This window comes from Trachemys scripta, chromosome 7, assembly GCF_013100865.1.
Source record: "Trachemys scripta elegans isolate TJP31775 chromosome 7, CAS_Tse_1.0, whole genome shotgun sequence".
In the NCBI taxonomy this organism is placed as follows: domain Eukaryota; kingdom Metazoa; phylum Chordata; order Testudines; family Emydidae; genus Trachemys; species Trachemys scripta.
Genome location: NC_048304.1, coordinates 104,464,706 through 104,488,393, shown reverse-complemented (window position 1 = coordinate 104,488,393; position 23,688 = coordinate 104,464,706). Strand labels below are relative to the sequence as shown.

Here is a 23,688-nt window from a genome sequence, read left to right as displayed (position 1 = left end):
TGCTGGCAGCTGTCAGTGTGGACAGACTGCGCTCTACGAAGGCTGGTTTAACTCAAAGCGCTCTACATCTGCAAGTGTAGCCATGCCCTTAGGACTGCAAATAGCACAATGACCAAAACCTGTTTTCATTTCCACAGCCGGGTAACTATAAATCAGTAACTTGATTTAGTTTAGAGTGCACCATACAGGTATTTTAGGAATACTAAATGAAAAAAGATGTAAAATCAAATTATAGAACCTCAGGAAGACATTTCTTTTAAAAAATATTGCAGTTGCTCTTGATCAAAAATGTGTCGTACTGGTCTCTTCAAACTATTTTAGGTAGCAAACTGTACAATTTATTTGGGGTCTTTCTGCCATCATCGTTGTACCAAAGTACATTGCCTACTTAAAACTTTTCTTTCAAATGTATTTGTAAAGAGGAAACTTTCTACAGTCAGCAATACACATAGCTGAGATTAGTTTGCTTCAATAGTGAACCACAAAAAGTTGTATATTCTTTCCTCATTTGAATATTATGAATTTTAAAACCATTTTGAAATTTTTCATCTACTTGCTTTTTTGCTGCTTACTTACAGCACAGACTATACATCCCTCCTTTTATAAAGTGAGCCCATGGGATAGCTATTGATATTATACAATCTTCCAAAAGAAGTGATGAGCCATTTTCCATTGCAATAAGATATAACCACCACACGCATGCTCATAGAAAGCGGCTGATAACTTTCAAAATTGATTGCTTTAGTCTGGACATGACTGGCTTTTCATAATGAAGATATTTCTTAGCATTAAAAAGATGTGAGTGAAAATACTTCCCCTGTTGTCATCTGCAAGACTCATTACAGATAACATGGAATGAGATGCTTCTACTGATACAGTAAGTAAGTAAGTAAGTAAATAAATAAATAAAAGAAATATTCCATCCGAGCTGGATCTACTAAGCCAGATAAAAGATAAACGTAATAATTAAAATCAATCGCTGCACTGTTTTTAATTAAGGAATTCATATTTGCCGTCAGAGGACAAAAATGTGAGTGACTTAAAACAGTACTTTATTTATAAAAAGCATTTTTAAAAGAAAAAAGGCATTTTGTGCTCATTTTAATGAAGAGCAAGTTAGCCAGATATTTTTTATAAAAATATCTTAAGGCCTGATTTAATAAAAACAAAAAATAAAAGATACATCTTGCTTTTGCATTGTGGAAACCCACACAGACCTTGGAATGCCTTTATGTGACCTTCGACACTGCCCTGCGGAAGCCAGCTTTTTAAGGCTTTCTTTTAATTGAATCAGGCCTTCACTCCTTATCTGTGCAACAATGGCTGTTTGTGGCCTACTAGAAAACTCTAACAAGTGCATTTTCAAAGAGCTGCATAAGGCTTTAACAGCAAAAATCTTATAGGCTTCAATGACAGTCAATGGTGAAACTCCCCAAGCCTCACTTTGAAAATTTCCCCCTCAAAATTCTTGCTTAGGTACATAGGGGCAAGCAGTTGCCAAAGGCAACAATCTAAAAACAATATCCGGCTAGCTATTTTATTTCACTCTCCCATCCTGGCAGCACTCACATGGTGTTTTAATGATGAAGCATCATCTATTTCCCAAGACACAAACCTTACCGTGTAATTGCGTGTGAGAATGACATCAGTGCCATCTTTCATATAGTGTGTTTCTGTGAAGCTATCAGCTAAGAGGCCTCTGAAAAAACAAAAGAAAACAAAAAGAGACATCTGTAATATTAAGATCAAATAATCATGACATTTGTTCTTCCATGGTTCCATCTGCGATAGAATAAGAAGTTTAAAATTAACAAGCATGGAAACAGAAAGCCTCATAATAGGTCACCGTGACTAGAGCATGAATTAGTGCAGAACTGTGCACAAGATTAAGAAAAAAATGTATCTGGAAATCACTCGAAACATCAAAGAAATCTAGTAGGTTAGTAGGCTGGAACTTAAAAAGTTCCCTGATTAATAATAAGTCTTTATTCTGACTGAAATTGACTAGAAGCTGCCAGATGTCCTTTCCTCCAAATGAAGATTAAAAATAAGCACAGCTCAATATTGAATCCCTCATGTCATTTTTAGTATCTTTCCAATCAAACTGGAAATCTAGACATTTGGAATATTTTAAAAGTAATTCAGTCATGGTAAAGATGCTGAAAAAATGACACATATTGGAAAAAAGGTAATGTGTCCCACATTCTATCCAGCCCTTTGCTATCTAATGCACTGTGTACATCAGCAAATGGCTAGCCACTGCTGCCACATTTACATGCTCACAAAAATGTAAAACATGGGTTTTGAAAACATACCATGGATTTATTGGACTGGTGTATTTAATTAGGGCCGTGTGAGCAATTTGGGTAACAGGGAGGTGGGAGAAATGAGGTCACTAGAATATCATCAAGAATGCTCAGCTCTAGTGTAATTCTGCTCTCTGAAAAGTCAGTGGTACTCCCATTGGATTCAATGGGAGCAGAAACAGGCCAATGACGAGTTCTTCTGAAAATTTTACCCCACAAGTTCAAGGAGCACAAACCTTAAAACTTCAAATGTTTCAAGCAGTTCAGGGAAGAGGATTATATGTTTGTACCTCCTGGGATCTGTCGGTTCCCATTTAATTTTTGTTACATTCCAGAATGTCACAGCTGAAGCATCTTGTGATTTATACAGCAACTCACCATATTACGCTTAGCATCACTGACCATTGCTACTGTAGTGCAAGGGCAATATCAGCTGTCTTTGAAATTCAGGGACATCTACTTTCTAACAGCATTCAGCTCCTGCCATCAGAGATTCCCCCAGGATAAGGTTTTATCCTTAAAAAAATTCTAATGTAAAATGGGTAGAAAGGAACATAACAGCTATTTGGGCAGTTCACTTTTCAAGAAAAAAGTGTATGAAAAGCAGTTGGGATGAGGAGAGAGAGATTGGCTCCAGTAAACTAGCAGTTCATTAGACTAGTTTTCAATAAATGCGAGGGATGCTTCACAAAATTAACGTTTTTGTCTCCAGAATTAAAAAAAAAAATCAGAAGGTTCTACTATGGGTACCCATACCACAGTTTCTTGAAGAAAGAGTTGTTATTGATAAAAGACTTTCCACTTCTGACTCAAGTTCTCAGAAAGATTTATAATCATGGCACTTAAAGGTTCCTGGACAAAGGAATGTCAGCAAGGAAATGTAAGTGATCTAAGGTGTTTTGCAAAAGAATTTCCAAACCGTGTAAATGTTCAATGCTAATTGTACCTTCTTTTAAACTACACCGAGAACAAAGATCTTGGCAAAGATTTTTGGAGTTCATAATTGTAGTTTTCTAAAAAGTACAGCTGTGTGTGTGTGTGTGTTGTGTGTGTGTGTGTATATAAAGTTTCTCCTTGCGGAAAGCCCAGGGAATAGGGGAAGCATTACTTTTGAGTGCAGTCTCTGCTCAGGGACTGTCTTCAAGTCAAGGTATTGATCTGTTTTTCAATTTTTCATCTAGAAAGCATTTCTAACAAGGTCAGAAGGAAGAATATATATTTACATTGGCTCTCAACACAGGTGAAAAAATACCATCTGTGAGTGTATGAGGTTTTGACAAACATTTTAGTGAAATATGAAAGCTCCAGACAGATGATGATATCAAAACTAAATGGCAGTATCATCTGCACACCTGCAATGGACCAGAGAATTCAGATTACAGAATATATCTTTGGCATAGAGTTTTGAAATGTTCTGCTTTCTTCCGAAAATGTGTTTTTCATTTGGGAAGTTCATTTGTCCAAACTGGTCCATCTCTTTTTATTGCAAAGTATGGACTGTATTGTTCTTGAAATTAATATATATTTTCCAAAATTGGTGATATTTGCATCTCTGTTAATACAATTTTTTTTCAACTTGTAAACACGTTAACATCTCTGGTAGACTAACATTTATTATTATTATAATTTTATTACTTGTGTTATGGTAGTGCCTAAATGCCCAATCAAGATCAGGGACCCATTGCACTAGATGGGTGCACTGTACAAACATTTTTTAAAAAGAAAATCCCGGTTCCAAAGACCTTACAACCTAGATTACAGTAGAAAATGACAAGTGGAGGAATCAAGCAAATGAGGAGAAAAGGAGGATGTGGTAACACTAAAGAAAGCAGGTCTTGTACCACAAGCTTTATTTGTGGATCTCATCCCAAATTTCAGCATGTGTGTGGTACTTTTCTTTGTATAGTCATATTTTATGTTAAAATCCAGCAACATTTTTCAGTGGTTCACTGGGTTGCACAAGAGGCAATTTGGGTAGAAGCAAAGCAGCAGATATTATGACCACACCAAGGGTATGTCTACACTGCAGTTAGACTCCTGCAGCTGGCCAGTGCCAGCTGACTCAGGCACATGGAGCTTGGGCAAAGGGGCTGTTTAATTATGGTGTTCTTAATGTCCTTAAGACATCCCAACTCGCAGGATCCTAGAGCCTGGGCTCTAGCCTGAGCCCAAATGTTTACCCCGCAATTAAAGAGCCCTTTATCCCATGCCTCAGAAGCCTGAGTCAACTGGCATGGGCCAGCCGCAGGTTTTTTATTCCAGAGTAGACATACCCCAAGCATTTACGGTCTCTGGAATGGCTGCTAATTTAAGGGAAAGAAGTTTAGTTAAGGTTGCCAACTTTGTAATTGCACAAACCCGAACACCCTTACCCCGCCCCTGCCCTGCCCCTTTCCCAAGGCCTCGTCCCCCGCTCACTCCATCTCCCCTTCCTCTGTCGCTCGCTCTCCCCCACCCTCACTCACTCGCTCATGTTCACCGGGCTGGGGCAGGGGGTTGGGTGCAGGAGAGGATGAGGGTTCCGGCTGAGGGTGCAGGCTCCGGGGTGGGGCCAGAAATGAGGGGTTCAGGGTGCAGGAGGGGGCTCACGGATGGGGTAGGGGGTTGGGGTGTGGGCTCTGCGGTGGGGGAAGGGATGAGGGGTTTGGGGTGCAGGAGGGGGCCCTGGGCTGGGGGCGTGGAGACAAGGGATTCGGAGTATGGGAGGGGGCTCTGGGCTGAGGCAGGGGGATGGGGTGTGGAGTGGGTATGGGCTCTGGGCTGGGGGTGCAGGTTCTGGGGTGGGACCAGAAATGAGGGGTTCAGGGTGCAGGAGGGGGCACAGGGCTGGGGAAGGGGGTAGAGGTGTGGGAGGGGGTGCAGAGTGCAGGTTCCGGGAAGGAGTTTGGGTATGAGAGGGGGCTCAGGGTTGGGGCAGGAGTGTGGGAGGGGGTGTGGGGAGCAAATTCCAGGCAGAGCTTACCTCGGGGGGCTCCCAGGAAGCAGCAACATGTCCCTCTGGCTCCTAGGTAGAGGTGCAGCAAGGCAGCTCTGCGCAGCGCATACTGCCTCCATCTGCAGGAGCCTCCCCCGCAACTCCCATTGGCAGTGGTTCTTGGCCAATGGGAGCTGTGGAACCGGTGCATGGGTCGGGAGCAGTGCGCGGAGCCCCCTTGCTCGTCCCTCCGCCTAGGAGCCAGAGGGACATTGCCGCTTCCAGGAGCCTCACGGAGCCAGGTCGGGAGCCTGCCAGCCTGCCAACCAGACTTTTAACGGCCTGGTCAGCAGTGCTGACTGAAACCGCCAGGGTCCCTTTTTGACCGGACATTCCAGTAGAATACCAGACACCTGGCTACCCTAAGTATCTACCTTCCCTTACTGCCAGTGCTTCTGAAAGATTATCATAAAGAGCAGCTGTTTTATTAATTAGTGTTACCATTTATATAGCAACACTGGTGAGCATTGTGCTTTATAGACACGTAAGGACAAAGAGTAAAATCCTGTTTCCATTGAAATTTATGAGAGTTTTGCCATTGACTTCAATGGGGCCAGGATTTCACCCAGGACGCCTGCACCAGAGAGTTTACTATTTAAATAGACAAAATACTGACATGGGACAGGGTAAGAGATGTAACAGAGAAGCAAAGTGATTGAACAGTCCTCTTGGCACATATCCTGTTATTCCCAGGGGTTTCACAATAACCTAGTGATCTAATGAGGTGAGAGATGGAAGTAGGGAAGGTGACTCAGTGCTGGAGCGCTAGACTGAATAAGGGAATTTTAAGGAAGATACTAGAGAGGAAAGCTCATTTCCTTGGGTACTGGAGGAGGGAGACGGTTGATGTTGATATCATCATTACGGAGAGCAAAACTTGAGAATAATAATGACGGGAACGATGACTAGGATGACCTTTACACTTCTATTCATTCCACCCCCAAGAGAGGGTTCAGGAAAGGCTAAATAGGTTTTAATGCCAGAAAGAACCATTGTGATCACATGTGGAAAATCCATACCTTTGAGCAACGTAGTTTTACCCATCTAACCCTTGCTGTAGACAGTGCTACGTCAATGGGAGGGATTCTCCCGTTGACATAGTTACTGCCTCTTGTGGAGGTGGTGTATCTATACCGAGGGGCGAAGTTCTCCCATTGGCATAGGTAGCATCTTTACTAAGCACTACAGTGGCACTGTAAGTGTAGATAAGCCCTTAGTCTGACCTCCTATTTAACATGGGCCCTGGACTTCCTTGAATTAATTCCTGCTTCAAGTCCAGTAGCTGTGGTTGACCTAAAGTATTTCTTCTAGAAAAAATATCCCATCTTGATGTAATAATTTCCAGTGATGGAGAATCCACCACAACACTTTGCATGTTGTTCCAATGGTTAATTACCTTCACTGTCAAAAAAGTGTCTTTTATTTCTAGTCTGACTTTGTCTAGTTTCAACTTCCAGCCACTGGATCTTATTCACTGGCATCATTGGTTTCATTTCTCTTATGTCTTTCCTGGAAAGTGCCAGCTCCTGAATTAAGAAAGTTTACCAAGCAAAACAAACTCCCAGAGGTGCTACTATCAATCCCTGGCAGGCTTCTTTCTTCAGAGACTTTTGGCTCAGTAGCCTGATACCAGTCTGCTGAAAAAGTTTTTTGAATGGTAAGGCTGAACATTCTAAGGGTACGTCTTCACTACCCGCCGGATCGGTGGGTAGTAATCGATCTATTGGGGATCGATTTATCGCGTCTCATCTCCGGAACTCCACCAGGGCGAGTGGCGGAAACGGAGTCGACGGGGGAGCCGCGGCCGTCAATCCCGCGCCGTGAGGAAAGTTGATCTAAGATATGTCGACTTCAGCTATGCTATTCTCGTAGCTGAAGTTGCGTATCTTAGATCGATCCCCCTCCAAGTGTAGACCAGCCCTAAGAGTGGTAAAGGGTTAGCAACAATACTGTGGCAATAGAGTCCACCAGCAGACTTTCCCAAAGGAAGATAATCAGGTGAAATGGTCTGCTCCTAAAGCAGCAGCTGAAGATCTGCACATTTCCTGTACAGGTTATGGGCCTGCTTAGGAAGATACACTTTTAAAAGTAGAGAGAGGGTTTCAGTAATAATACTAGTCATTAAAAATGCTTTTGAGTAGCTCTGAGCCTAGTTACTAGAGCAGGAATTGAAATGTCCCTGCTTAAGACCTCTCCTTTTGCTCTTTTGCCATGTACTGTGGCACATGGATATTAATTGATACTAAGATAGAAAGACAGATTTTCCTTATGATGTAAAGGATGGGGACTATATAATGCATGCCCTGTTGTGAACATTTGGCCTACAAATTTACCTTAATTGTGAGCTCAACTATAAAAAGTGAGTGTTAAGTTCATAAGATGGTACAATAACATAGAACAACAAAAGTTAATGGAAAAATGTACAAAAGGGAGACAACAAATTAAATTAGCCCAAAATAAAAGGCCCACTGATATAATTCAAGGACTGTGTTAAGATCATGCCTAGTAAACACACAGTGTGAGAAACAAAATTAAAATTAATGAACCAAAATTAGTGTATCAGAAATTAGGTCTATTGATGAGAAAATAACAGGATGGGCTACTCCACCGATCACTCCCTTTTGGGGTCCTTAAAAAGACATATGGATAAAAATTGTTTACCAGAGTGAGTTTCACCATCATACCACCCACCCCCACTGTCTCTTGGGATCCTGGATCTTTGTCAACCTGAACCTGAGAGATGTTCTGAACAGACTGGGCCAGAAGGAGGGAGCAAGAAGACATTTGCCACCTGTACTGGTTCCTGCTAATACCTGAATACCACCTGGGATGTAAAACTTACCTTTCCCTCTCTCTCTCATGAGTGGCCTTGTCCTTCTCCATCTTATTTCTGCTCTTTCCTATCCCTTTCCTATTTCTATCTGTTTAACAAGAGTCTAGCTTAGCCAGCCAAGACTGCATATTTTGCAACACTGCTGTAAGCCTGTGACCAGAAAGGGGCAAGTAAAAGCAATGCCTTAAACAGCCCAATGCTGGTATTAGTTTGCCAGGTGTCAAACTGGCTGATAAGACCATGTGCTTTTTTTAGCAATAAGGTTGCAAGTCAAAGTCAAACACCAGAAACAGAGGTTGCATTTTCTATCTTTGCTGTTCTTTTCTCTCCCCTTTTTGTGTGTTCATTTTGTTTTATGCAGTGTTGTAGCTGTGTTGGTTTCAGGATATCACAGAGCTTGTCTCTCTTACCAACGGAAGTTGGCCAATAAAAGATATTTCCTTACCCACCTTGTCTCTCTTCATTTTGTTTTGTCTTCTAGGGGGAGGTATAGCTCAGTGGTTTGAGCAGTGGCCTGCTAAACCCAGGATTGTGAGTTTAATCCTTGAGGGGCCCATTTAGGGAACTGGAGTAAAAATCTGTCTGGGGATTAGTCCCCCTTTGAGTAGGGGATTGGACTGGATGACCTCCTGAGGTCCCTTCCAACCCTGATATTCTATTTTTCAGGGGGAAGGATAACTCAGTGGTCTGCTAAACCCAGGGTTGTGAGTTCAATCCTTGAGGGGGCCACTTAGGGATCTGGGGCAAAATCAGTACTTGGTCCTGCTAGTGAAGGCAGAGGGCTGGACTCAATGACCTTTCAAGGTCCCTTCCAGTTCTATGAGATAGGTATATCTCCATATATTATATTATATATTATTATAAATGGGATCAGACTTTAGCAGCAGCAGCAACAATGACCACTCCTGTCCATCTCTACTTCTGCTCTTTTCCCCCAAACAGTGGTTTTCAACCTGTGGTCCACAGAAACTTGGGAGTCTGCAAACTATGTCCAAGGGGTCCATGAAAGGTTGTCGGTACCATACAACAGTGGTTTTCAACCTGTGTTCCGTGGACCCGCTGGGATTCTGCAAATTATGTCTAAGATTTCCAAAGGGGTCTGTGCCTCCATTTGAAACGTTTTTATGGGTCCGCAAATGAAAAAAGGTTGAAAACCACTGCCCCAAAAGGATAGTTATTACCATCTTTAATGCTACCTGAAAGACTGTCAAACAAAGGATTTTTTCCTTCTAAAAACTCTCTTGAGCTAAAGGGAAAGAGAACAAGGGATGTTGTTAAAATGAAAGTCTTATTTAATATTTTACATCTCAAATGCTTTAACTGCTTCTCCTTCTTTTCTGTATTTTTAATAAAAGGTTAAAAGGATTTTTAATAGTGTTTGCACCATGGTACTAAGCAAGCTAAGGTCTCACTATCAAACCTTGTTTAATGTTGGACAGCGCCTGGGTTATGTTAACACCTTTGGACCATATATTCCATCTAACTTAATACAACTGCCCAGAGGGTATCCAATATTTTTTGGCAGGCAAAGCTGTTATCCCCTCTTTCAAAATATCTAATGCCTTAAAAGCTGTATAGTAGAATAAACATTTAGCATGAGTATCAAGAGACTAAGTCATGTAAGGGCATTTCTTGAAAGCTTATCAAAAATAAGTATAACAAGCACTCAAGTTCAGCAATCAGGAAAGGTGTGCTTGAACTTCCCATTATGGCACTAATATTAAACAACAAATTTAACATATGTATCCATTAGGTGATTTAATTGCCTCCCTCAGAAAGAGATGTAATTCACTAAATTGATTTACATTTCCTTTTCTGACTCATAGCAAAGAAGATTAATACAGGAAAGTAAATCAATTTAGATGGCAAGCTACTTAACCTAATTGGATCAATGTAATTCAGAAAAAACATGGATCAAAATAACATTAATACATCATAGTGCAGGAGCTCTGATTCAGTTCATGCCCACAGCTGAAGTTCCAAACCCCATCAATCCACAATGTTCAACAGTGCCAAATGATTATCAATTTTTTGCACTGCACGAAGAAGTAGAAACAAGAGAAATAAATAATATCAGGAACTGCATTACTTGCTGGGCACACGAGAAAAGAAAGAAAGAAAGAAACTAATGGAACACCAGAGCTTCCTGATTAATTCTTTGTAGATGAGAAACGTGCTTCTCCTGAGTTAAATTGCTTATGTAATGCAGCACAGTCAATGACAGTGTCATGAAACAGCTCTTCCTTTTCTGTTTCTCTGAACAAACAAGTGGAAGCTTCTCAGGGCAGGGCAGGACAAGCTTTGCCTATCCTGAGCTAAGTCAAATATAGTGCAGTTGTAAATTACCGGTAGTTCTAAACTTACCTATCAGATTTTCCTACAAACTTTCAAGTGTCAGCTGCCTCCACTGGTCTAAGGCCCAGAGTACATAATGGACATAACTTAAATTAACAAAAAAGCTAATGACCCAGAAACTTGAGCTGCTGATTTTTCCAAAATGCTAATCTTGCATTCAGATACACAAACAGGATCTTTTTTCAATCCACTCACTAACAGGTATGATAGTGCAACACAACTTAGCCTCTTATCTCCAAAACGAGAAAACCACACTGTGTTCCCCAAGCAGCAATACATTATCTCCAAAGGTCATAATGATCCTTCCATCAGTTTGGGAATGTCAAACAGATATAGAATCAGAGAAGCCAGAGATGGAACAGATCTACTAGATCAAACAGACAAATCTCTCTGCAAACACAAGATGTTGTACAGCAACATCCTCATCCAGTTTCAAATGTCGCAAGCAATACAGCCTCCAACACTTTGCAGAGGTAACTGTCATGATTTGTTTCCTGATATACAGCATAGATTTTTCCTGTTTTAATTTCTCCTTGTTATACCCCTTTTACTAGCTTAAATAATTCCTGTCCTCTTTGGTGCATACATCCTTCAAATGGGTGTAGACAATTATCATGTCCTCCCTGAACCATTACTTAACCAAGTGATACTCCCATGAGGATATGGAAGTGCCAAGAATCATGCACATTTCACACTACTGCTACTTGGGCAATGAGTGGCAACAGCAGGGACAGACAATGGAATCATTCTTGGAGAGGAAAGTACTGGAGGCAGGGATAGAGTAGCAGCAGGGCCGGTGCAACCCATTAGGCGACCTAGTCGGTCGCCTAGGGTGCTAACATTTCGGGGGCGGTGACCGCAGTGGCCGGATCTTTGGCCGCCCCGGTTGTCAGCGGTATTTCAGGGGCGGGACCTTCCGCTGCCTCTGTCGGGGGTGGTATTTTGGGGGCGGGACCTTCCGCCACCTAGGGCAGCAAAAAAGCTGGCGGCGCTCCTGAGTAGCAGTAATCTCTTTCTACATCCTTTCGAAGCAAAGAGCATGAGAGTAAGAGACCCTCCCTCTCACAGCAGCCACTAGACCATGGAGTAGAGCAAGCAGGCTGATTTTTTCTGCTGAACAAAACATGGCTTTTGTCTAAAATTAAATTTTAATTTTGGTTCACATGTCCCTCCCTTTGGGAGGGGGGAAGTGTTGAGCAAAAAATTTTGGGCCCATAAAAATGTTCAGGTTTTCCAAACCAGAAAATGTTGACAAAAAAGTTTTTTTGAAAATCATTTTTTGTTTGAATTTTGTATTAAATACATACTTATAAAGAAACATTCTTGAAAATGCCTGTGAAAATTAGCAATTTCCAACCAGTCTTATCCTGGAGGGATAAGCAGAGACAGAAAGTTAATCCTTTCTCCAGCAGCTGAGGTGGGAGGGGAGAGTTTTAAACTTTATATGAAAAGACCCGGTAGTTAGATACGAAATGTGGAAATCCCAAGCAATGTCTGGGGAGAGTAGCCTGATAGAAAGACTAGCCACCATCCTCCTTCCCAGCAGCTTGGGGAGCAGTGGAGATGGGAATCACTTTCGGACCTTGCTGCGGGGCCTCTTCATATCTACTTGTCGCTAGTCCTCTAGATAACTGGTGTCTGGGAGATTTTCCAAGCCATCCCTAGTACATTACTCCACTCTATTTTTGTTCTGTCTCTTTACACCTTTTTTTCCGACAGTCTTTTAGGCAGTTCTCAGTGCCAGTTCTCAGGCAGTGTTCATATCCAAGCCAATCTGAATTAATTTTGAGAATAAGATCTCATAAAACACTGTATCAAAAGCTTTACTAAAATGCAAATATATTACAATACAGCTTTGACTCCATTGTCCACCATTTGTACTTAATGCTCCACTTCATGCGCCATAGGCTGCTCTTGATCCGTGCTCCAAAAATGACATAGCACTTCTTTTCCGCCTTCTTGGAGGTAGGCAGAATGGAAGAATGTGTCTGCCACAAAGGCTTAGCAAATTTTAGGACCCCCAGGCAAATTTTAGGACGGGCAATGCAACCCGGGCTGGGGTGGAGGAAGGTATGACATTAAAGAGGTCATCAGACTCCTCCACTAGCTCCTCAACCTCCAAGTTCAGGTTGGCATCCACCCTTTTAAGCAGGGCCTGGTACTCCTTGAAGTCGTTGGGAGAGACAGGGGGGCTGCTCGTTTGCAAGGGGCCCGCCACTGCTTCGTCCAGAGACAACGAAGATGACTGCACCACAGAGGGAGGGGCAGCTTCCCCTTCCTCATCTGGGGACGTCTCCTTGGGCATCGGGGCCCACTGTGATGCTCCCATGTCAGATTCGGCACCATGCTCCAACTGCGGTGTCAGCTGTGCTGGGGGCAGTTTATCTGATGTGGCCTGGGAGGAAGGGTAGGAGTATGGGATCGGCATAATGGGTAAACCCCATAGGTTCCAGTACTGCCACTGAGTGGGCCATTGCCCCTGCCTCCATGCCGCCGCTGCAGGAGCCACGCTGGTCTCATGGACCGGTGGCAATTCGCCTTTTATAGGTGAGGGGCTGAACTCCCCCTCTGACTCAGACCATTGCCCTTCTGGTGAGCAGGGCCAAGCGGTAGATGCCTGAGTCTGCCAACTGACCATCGTCGGCGACCAGTAATGAGAGGGCGAGGACCAATGCCTGCCCGAAGAGCGGTACCAGGGAGCTGGAGACCAGTGCCGCAACCGAGAACGATCCCGCACTGGGTGTGTGGGGGGGGGGGGGGCGGGGGGATCAATGTCTGGGAGACCGCCTAGGCCAGGGGTGGCCAACCTGTGGCTCCGGAGCCATGTGTGGCTCTTCAGAAGTTAATATGTGGTTCCTTGTATAGGCACCGACTCCGGGGCTGGAGCTACAGGCGCCTACTTTCCAATGTGCTCACTGCTCAACCCCTGGCTCTGCCACAGACCCTGCCCCCACTCCACCCCTTCCCACCCCCTCCTCTGAGCCTGCTGTGCCCTCGCTCCTCCCCCTCTTCCCCCAGAGCCTCCTGCACTCCACGAAACAGCTGATAGGGAGGGAAGGGAAGGCGCTGCTGGCGGGGCTGCTGGTGGGTGGGAGGCACTGGGAGCAGTGGGGGAGCTGATGGGGGGCTGCTGACGTATTACTGTGGCTCTTTGGCAATGTACATTGGTAAATTCTGGCTCCTTCTCAGGCTCAGGTTGGCCACCCCTGATCTGCGCTGTGGCGAACTCTGGCAGGAGGCCCAACAGTATCATGGGTATGTGAATCGACGTAGTGACTCAGGTGTCCCGTGCCCTGCAGGTGGAGAACTTGGCATCATGGACCTGGGTCTTCTAACCAGGGGCCGAGGCTGCAGTGCCAGGGTCCGAGGACACAGTGATGGGGACCAGCGCCTGTGGTCCGGGATCAGGGACGCTCTTCTGCGTTAGGGAGTGGTCCCATATCCGGCTTGCCCATAGATGCTGGGGCCTTGGCTGGGTCTGTCACATGGCTTGGCATCTGCGGTGCTGGCTGGCCTACTTGATCTTTGGCCACCAGGTCCGCTTTGGGCACAGATGGCCCTACAAGGGGTGGGGATGCTCTGCTGCTCCCGGGATTCGGAAGTGGACCCCTGGCTGGGCCAGGGGGTCTGACCGCAGGGGTACCCCCGAGTAGCTCTGAGGCGGGCATGTGGCCTAACACAGGTCCTTTGCCTGAAGCCCCTTTTTCCTGCGGTGCCGGTGGGCCCTTCAACTTCAGCCGCTTCTTAGGCACTGGGGAGGGGGAATGGTGCCAGGAGGATTCTGGTGCTCGTAGTGCACTGCACGCTGATGCCAAAGTGCCAGGCGTGGAGTCCGATCAAGAGGGCTCCAAGGCAGGATGAAGTGCAGCCTCCATGATGAGGGCCCTCAAGTGGATATCCTGCTCCTTTTGAGTTTGAGGGCAAAAGTTTTTGCAGATCCTGCACTTGTCCTTTCTGTGGGACTCCCCCAAACACTTCAAACAGCTCTCGTGGGGGTCACAAATGGGCATCAGCTGGCTGCACGATCAGCAGGGCTTGAAGCCTGGGGAATGTCTCTGAGGTGAAGTCCCAGCCGGGACTCTGAACTACTAAATTACTACTCTAATACTTAACTTAATGGTCTAACTAAGTACCTATCAACTAAATACAAAGGAGACAGAACAATGGACTGTAAGAACCGCTAACGCTCTTGAGAAGCAAGACAAAGCACTTCGACCAACCGTCACGGGTGATAAGAAGGAACTGAGAGGGCGTAGGATCGGCGGTGCCTAATATACCAACGCATGAGTGTGGCACTCAAGGGGGCACCGCAGCCGACCCTACGGATACTGCTAAGGCAAAAGTCTCCAACGTTTGTGCACGTGGGCGCACACACACCTAGAATGGAATTGACATGAGCAAGCACTCGAAGAACAAATCATGTCAAACCAACCTAATAGCTTTCTTTGAGAGGGTAACAAGACTTGTGGATGCGGGGGAAGTGGTAGATGTGGTAAATCGTGACTTTACTAAGCCTTTTGGTACTGTCTCACATGGCCATCTCCTAAACAAACTAGAGAAATAGAGCCAAGATGGAGCTACTATAAGGTGAGTGCACAACTGATTGGAAAACCATTCCCAGAAAGTATTTATCGGTGGTTAACAGTCAAGCTGGAAGGGCATATTGAGTGGGATCCCGCAGGGATCGGTCCTGCGTTTGGTTCTGTTCAATATCTTCATCGATATTTTAGATAATGCCATAGAGCGTACGCTTATAAAGTTTGCAGCTGATACTTAGCTAAGAGGGATTGCAAGCGCTTTGGAGGACAGGATTAAAATTCAAAATGATCTAGACAAACTGGAGAAATGGTCTAAACCAGTAGTCTCAAACTTATTTGATCAGGTCCCCCTCGTGTGTGTCTGTAGTTGTTTACACACACACAACCCCACACTCCAGCTCTGAGGGCAGAGTGGAGAACAGCAGCTGCTGGCCGGGCATCTAGCTCTGAAGGCAACGCTGTACCTGCTGTACAGTGCAGAAGTAAGGGTGGCAATGTGAAAAGTGATATTTGTCATCACTTTTCACAGCAGACTTAGCATCCCATTGCCATCCTTCTGCATTGCTGTTCCCATCCTGGGTCTGACAGCCCTTCTGCACGAGCCCCAGCTACCCAGGGCTGACAGCCAGAGCTCTTCAAAAACAAACATACTAAAACAAAAGAAAACAAACAAACAAAAAAACCCCACACAGGTCATGCCTCGCTTGACACATTCCCGGGCCTCCCTTGTGAGGTTTGTCCCATAGTTTAGACCGCTGGTCTAAACTAAACGAAACAGGATGAAATTCAATCAGGACAAATGCAAAGTACTACACTTAGGAAGGAACAATTAATTGCACACATACAAAATGGGAAATGACTACCTAGGAAGAAGTACTGTGGAAAGAGATCTGGGGGTTATAGTGGATCACAAATTAAATATGAGTCAACAGTGTAACACTGTTGCAAAAAAAGTGAACAGCATTCTGGGATATATTGGCAAAAGTGTTGTAAGCAAGACACTAGAAGTAATTCTTCCACTCTACTCTGAGCTGATAAGGCCTCAGCTGGAGTATTGCTTCCAGCTCTGGGCACCATATTTCAGGAAAGATGTGGACAAATTGGAGAAAGTCCAGAGGAGAACAACAAAAATGATAAAAGGTCTAGAAAACATGACCTATAGAGGGAAGATTGAAAAAACTGGATTTGTTTAATCTGGAGAAGAGAAGACTGAGGGGAGACACAACAGTTTTCAAGTACATACATGGTTTTTACAAGGAGGGTGAAAAACTGTTCTCATTAACCTCTGAGGATAGAACAAGAAGCAATGGGCTTAAACTGCAGCAAGGGAGGTTTAGGTTGAACATTAGGAAAAGCTTCCTGTTAAGGTAGTTAAGCACTGGAACAAATTGCCTAGGGAGTTTGTGGAATCTCCGTCATTGGAGATTTTTAAGAACAGGTTAGACAAACAGCTGTCAGGAATGGTCTACTTATTACTTAGTCCTCCCTTGAGTGCAGGGGACTGGACTAGATGGCCTATCGATGTCCTTTCCAGTACAACACTTCTATCATTCTATGGCCTGGGATATGTTTCACTTCTAAGTTATGGGTTCAAATCTGTCTCAGTTTGCTAGTGTCCAAAAGTCAATCACAACTGATTCAATGGGCGACATGAGACATGATTGTGGGCTCCATTCAACCCCAATGGATAAGAGTCCTCATTACAAAAAACAGCTAATACTATTGGCACTAAGTCGTGCCTGGCTGATAAATTTCAGCAGGTGGATGTCCTCTGGAACAGGACTCATTGGCATGGCAGTATGATGAAGCTTCCACTGCTACAATCTGTACAGTATCAGTTTGGTGGGGTTTTCTAAAGTTGGGAGGAATAATGACTTGTGGGAAAGAGGGACGAGAACTTTTTAAAACAACTAACCCATATACTGGCCTGCTTCTGGGAGCACTATATAACAACCTGCATTCAAAAGCAATTTTGGGAGTCTGGATTTCCGTTCTCTGAAATGTGGCTGAAAACAACATGGAGTATTTGTGATCAGTCATTCTCAGGTTAGTTCCATTAAGAATTATATCAGAACTCTGAGATGTGGTGAAGTGAAGCAGGAACTGAGGGAACAGGAGAAATCCCACATTTGTCCTAAAATAGAAGTTCTCACAGCAATTTCCCAAAACTCCTTAAAAACTTCTCTTAAAAATAAGTAAATAAATAAATACAGGCGAGTCTCATCTTACATGGGGGTTCCATTCCGCAGTTAGCGCGTACAGTGAAAACCGCATATGGTCAAAATTACATTGAGTTTAATGGTGGGCGGAATTGCCCACACTACAGGTACAGTATTAAAATTGTTATTTTTCTCTTTTTTTTTTGCCGACCGGGTAAAGTTGAAATCGCGCATGTTAAATGCGCGTAAGATGCGACAGACCTGTAAAATCTCCTGTGGGTGGAAAGTAACCAGAAAAGCTAAGACATAGCCCCCCTCCACTGCACACACATCCATTGTTGACAGTCACTTTGATTTTGAGGGCTGACACGTCTGGGAATAGGACTTGGACATCCAGCATATAGATTTCATTAATCTAAGAACAGTGAGATGTAGGATCTGTTTCTGATTTCTTCTGCAATACTCCCACCTCCAGCGCTCAACCCCACTGCAAAGGGCTTGGAAATGCAGCCCATTAGCTTCATTTTATATACCTAATTAAATCCTGCTATATCAATGATCTCCTTTATTTTCTTATTTATAATTCTAACTCTTTAACTAGTGCCCTACATTGCCAACCCCAAGCATACAAAACTCATGAGCCCCCCAAATCATGAGATTGGCTTAAAAATAGTATATTTGGGGTTCTTTTTATTTGCCTTCTGATTTTTGAGCCTTTAGGGCTCATGTTTTTAAGCTTTTCTCCGCAACTTACTTCTTTGATTTTAAACGAAAGCAGATTCTTCTGTAATCACATGACTCCAGGACCTGGGGCCTTAAGAACACCACCAGATATCATAAGACTCGTGATTAAATCATGAGAGTTAGTAACACTGTTCTGTGTTCTAACTATTCTGTGAGAGCAATGCGTTATTTTAAAGCTCAGGTCCAGATCTCTGGACCATCATCTAACCGCTCAAGCTTAAAACAGCTGGAGAGCTGCCCTACAGGGGCTGCTCCCAGTTTTGGGGAGTCACTGGGTAGTGTAAACCTGGCATATCTGATTTATGCCACCTACTCCTCCAATCCTGAGTAAAGGGGCATGTCATGGGCAGTGAAAGGAGGGGATGTTCTGGAGCCAGGTCCAGAACACCTTCCACTGTGGCCATCCTTGGCTGACGAAACAGCGTCTGAGGCTGTTCTATTTTATTCCAGTAGCTGAAATCGCCCTGAGACAGAGCACTGGCAAGGCGCTTTAGAGCCATCTTCCATCTTCCCTTCAGATGTGCTGCCAGAGCTTTACTGCAGTTAGGGAGCTGGCCCTTTGTCTTTATTTAACTTTGCTACTCCAGACCCTTCCTCAGATAAAGATTCTGAATGATAAAGTGTCTGTTCTTTTTCCTTATCTTGCTCTCAATCTCAGTTGCAAGAATTCGTATAAAAAATTCTTGATATGCGTTTTGAAATCTTGTCTGTAAATATTGGTGGGAGAGGGGGGAATAGGGGTGCAGGGAGATGTACCAAAAAATCATTACTTAAAATGTCATCCATTAATGCTGCAGCATGTCAGTCCTGGTCATCTTGACCTTTACATTGGAATTAGTTATTTCTCCAACTGGTAACCATTTGGATTACCATATGCATTCAGTGCAATAAACAAGTCTATTCAAGCTGTTGTCTTTTTGCAGCGGTGGTCTCAGTGAAAATCTCTTCAAATATTCAGCTGGGCTTGCTTGGCAGTGGCATTTTTCAACTTTTGTTTCTCATTACTATATACAGAATGAATGAAGCATGATAATGAGTTTCCCACACTCATGCATCTAACATAACCCTAGTCATACAATCACTACATATTCTTTAAACACACCATATTCTTTCCCCCCTGTTTAATTACCCTAAGTGATTTGGATAGGGTGGTCATTGGACAGGCTTTTGGACATTTTCCCACTGAACATCTCCACTTCATAATATCCTATCGGCTACACTCCAGGGTGTTGCTATAGAAGAACTGCAATGTCATCATTAAAGAACCTGAGAGACTGAAACTTACCATGCTTAATTAGCACAGTGATTCTGAGGAAAAGCGAGGCGCAAAATAGAACTAGGAAAACAATCAAGCATTCAAAATTTCAATACTGTATATATGGTAGTAGCCACTCCCTTATTTCTTACACAGCCAACAGGTAAAACTTTTGAGTCAATCATGATCAGCATTAGAAAAACAGGCCTCTGTATTTCTACCCGCTACACTGTGTACACAGAGGGCGTGATCCAGCATCCACTGCGGTCAATGCTAATGCTCCCCATTGACTGTAGTGGTGCATGATCAGGCACAAACTCAGCAGTATTTTGTTTAAGTACCCAATTTACATACACAAATTTGTAAGGCCTATGTAGAAGCCTGGTTAAAGTTTGACCCCCAAACAGTATATTTAAACAAAAGTATTTTCAATGATAGCTGATTTCTCATTACCATGGGAAAAATAGACCGGAGACATATGCATATTTATTTAAGAATGGCATACTGGAAAAGTTCAATGGTCCATGTAGGCCAGTAACCTTCCTTCTAAAGTAGTCTCTATGTAATGTTTGAGACAAAAGCAAAGCAAAGCAAGTAATATTCTACCCAGCCAATTGTGCACTACTATAGGGGGGAAATCCTTTCTAACTACAGCTAATGATCAGTGGATGATTTGGAATCTAAGGATAATTGTTTCCCAACTCCCATCTCACCAAAGAAATTTCAGAATGGTAGATCATGACAAACAAAACAAAAAATTTACAAAGCAGCAGCAGCAAATATGGCAGAGAGAGTGGTGCAGTACATGTTATCTTTCATCCCAGAGACTCAAATCTAAGTTTTGCAAAGTCTTAAAACAAACAACAGGGCTATTTTGTACATTCCAATGCTGTACCGGTTAGGGACTGATTAACTGAAAAACATCTACAGCCTTAAAGCTCTGTGCCAAATATCTTGGTTTCATGGCTGTTAAGCCATTTATAAGAAAGTGTGAAAACAGTAGCAGCCACTTCTCATGCCAATTCCAAATCAGCGATGAGGAGCTCTACTGATAATTGGTAGTGTGGCAAAAATGACTTTTTCCATCAGGAATTACCCTTCCCCACACACACCTCAGCCTAGTATTTCCTAGATGCATAGAGATGGCCAGTCAAATTCTCTTTAAAATGACCTAGGCCCTTCAATATGGCCTTGATCAATCTTCTTTTTTATCTGTGTCAAACATTCTGAGAGACACAATGGGATGTCATTAGTGAGCATATGCCTGACACAGCCATTAAGGGAAGGATAAGGGGAAACCCAAAAGATCTGTTGGGTGGGCTATGAAGCAATGAAGGAAGTGTCAAAAATGGTCTTCTCTGGATTGTACTCAATTTGAGAATGTGTCTGGTGAATAATAGACTGTGCAGATGCCAAATCCTGGAAACCTGAAAATACTAATATCTGCTGAAAGAAGCCATGAGGCTTTAAAGGTGTATGACAATGACTAACTGCTCACAATCCAGGCTAATTACTGGAGATTTGTCCCACGACCATAACAGCAGGAGACATTTTAAGATCCTTTAGCATTTTCATAATGAATAGGACTGTTACTCAATTTCAAATAAAAACTGACATGTTGAATTTCCAACAGCATAATCACTGCAGCCAGTGAGATCTGGAACTCCCATTCCTTCATCACCACTCCACAGCAGACTTTTATGGTGAAAATCAGCTCCCAGACTAATTCCTACAAGTTGAACTGCCACTGAATAGGTGGCTGAGATTAATTTATATTTGAGTAGATTTTACATTTGGAATTCTGCAATACTTATGTGCACGCAACATTTTACATGAAACGACTTCTAGAGGTATTGAAACCTCTCAAAACAGATTGTGAGCAGACCTGCTTACATCCATGTCCCATCAAGATAGTCTAGGTAGGAATGGAAAGGCATTCTTCATCTCCTTACCCCCTTGCATGATCACATAGCCCAAGTCAGAATTTCTCTCTCAGCATCTATTCTGTTAACATTTCACAGATGCCCTAAAACATTTTCTTAATTCTAATTCAAGTATCCCAGATTTCATGACAAATTAAAGAATCTGGTAGTTAATTTTCACTCTCTCTCTAGTAGCCAATTATCCTATACAAACTGCTGGCTTGGAATATTTTATGAAGCCTCCATGGTCTTCCCACCATAGCAGTAAAATATAAACCACCTTATCAGTTTAGCTAAGTAATAGAATATTATGCTATGCCATGAAAAGAAGAAATCTTCAATAAGGGCTACAGAACACCACTGGCCACAGATTGTAATATTAGTTAAAAAGAATGGCAGGGATTATTAACTAATTCAAATTTGATTGGAAATATAATTCCATATATTTAGGCAAGCCTTGCAGTCAGACTGCTTTCAAATGATTTTATAATATTAGTTACATGAAATTATTTTTTAAAACTTACTATAATGGCAGTGACTGTGAAATTCTGAAGGAATGTGCCAAAAGTTAAAATATTATGCTAGAAATAACTACTAAACCATTACATCACTGAGGTATCCAAGGCACAGAGCAAAAAGTAATGTGCATTGCTGTAATGTACATTGAAACCAGACAGATTTACACAATCCAGAGTATTACTTCATTTCTCTGAATTGGCTTTGGCTAGACTAAAGTCTAACACAACTCTAAAACTTCTGGCTCACCTGCCATGGATCTGTGGATCTATTCCTCAGATGACAACCCTGTGGTTTCATATGAAATGCATACTTCCTATTACAAAACATCTACTAAAACCCACACAAATAATCTAATGGCTTCATTCAACAGACTCATCTTGCATGCAGAATATAATATAGAATTACATATACATAGTATTCAGACAATACTATACAGTCACGACTCAAAAACAGTTAATCAGAAAATGTTCAGATGTTTCAACATGCTTTAAAAGATGGCAATATTACTAGGGGCAAAAGTAATATTTTCATGTGTTCTTTTTTATCGTCACTAGCATAGACCTTCCTTATAAACATCTCCTCATAATAACAGTGTGATGTTTCTCGGATGAATTATTTCCATTGAACAGCAAGATGGGAGATACTGGACTGAAAAGCTGACAAACTAGACTTGAAACATTTCATTCAATTAAAGATGTAGTTTTTGTCCAAATAAAATTATGCTGCTGAAGAGACATCATCTGACAAAATCCCTGAAACTTCAGCTTCATCTGCATGCTTCCAGAATAGCACAGAACTCCATTTAAAGGGTCAATGAAAACTAGCCATAACATGGAAAAAAAATCTCTAAAATAGAAATTTAAGTAACTCCAATGAGGAAATTTGCAATTATTAAAAAATAACTAACAGAACTTAAACAATACTATAGGGTTACAAAAGGCACTATCCCTTTATTTGTAATGGTCTATGCTTTTAAGATTAAAGACTGACTGAAAAATCAATGAGACTTGGGTGTCTAACTCTCCTACAGCCCACTGAAAATGCCACCCTTAAGTCCTACTTTTTATGTGTGTGCACGTCATACGAAGCTGCCATCAGTCACATGAAATAAAAATCATATTTTAGTTTTATGTTTCTAAATCCACAAATTCTCCTTCTGGCACAAGAATGAACTATATGACATGGCCTCTCAGTGCTCCTATTTTACTTGTAAATGTTGCTAGTTTATGCAGTTATGTCCCTGGTTTTCTTTACTGTCTTTCTTGCTCACTTTTAGCAACCTACCTAAAAGCATGAGGTTAAGAACAGAGAGATGTGTGCAGGGAAAACTCTGTAACAGAGACCAAGGCATGACCATCACTTCTGGCACTCACCCTTGAAAAATCTTAAATTAGGCCCCAATTCTTCAAAGATTTATGCACATATTCATTTAACGTTAAGCACACATGTAAGCCTTTGTAGGGCTAGAGCCTTACGGTTGGAACTAGAACCAAGAGAGCTTTCCCAGTTTCTTCTTACAATTTTCTTTTCCAGTTAAAACAGAGAGTTCCAGGCAAATCAATTAATCTGGCTCAAGAGCAAAATTTCAGGTGTGATTTAAGAATATATACTGAAGCTAAAGGCAACACCTATAGTTAAGCCTGCGAGTCTGTCATGGAAGTCACAGATTCCGTGACTTTCTGTGACCTCCGTGACTTTTGCAGCGGTTGGTCCTGGCTCAGGGGCTGCCCGAGCCAGGCAGCTCCTGGGCTAGCAGCAACAGTTTGGGTGTGTGAGAGGAGGCTCAGGGCTAGGGGTTTGCGGAGTGTGGGGGAGACTTACCCCAGGGTGGGCTGTGGCAGCCAATGCTTGTGCCCCTCCACCATCTAGGAGCTACAGGGACACAGAGCTGGGTAAGGAGCCCCTGCCACCCCGCCCCCAGCAACCTCTCCCCCCCCAGCACCAGCAGGGGTCCCAGGCTGCAGGCCTCAGCTCGGCTTCCTCCCACCCCCCAGCACCAGCAGGGGTCCCAGGCCACCTCTCCCAGCACCCATGGCGCCCAAGGACTGCCCCCCCTCCCAGAATACCTGCAGCCCCCCCGCCC

General features: G+C 43.1%; 1 protein-coding gene across 1 annotated transcript in view; it reads right to left on the bottom strand.

Moving 5' to 3' along the window:
• ADAM12 (ADAM metallopeptidase domain 12) overlaps positions 1 to 23,688 on the bottom strand; it is a 308,866-nt gene that overhangs the window by 127,777 nt on the left and 157,401 nt on the right. Inside the window, exon 4 of the mRNA XM_034775646.1 lies at positions 1,621 to 1,699. Coding sequence (XP_034631537.1) covers positions 1,621 to 1,699 — 79 coding nt within the window. The remainder of the gene's footprint in view (positions 1 to 1,620; positions 1,700 to 23,688) is intronic.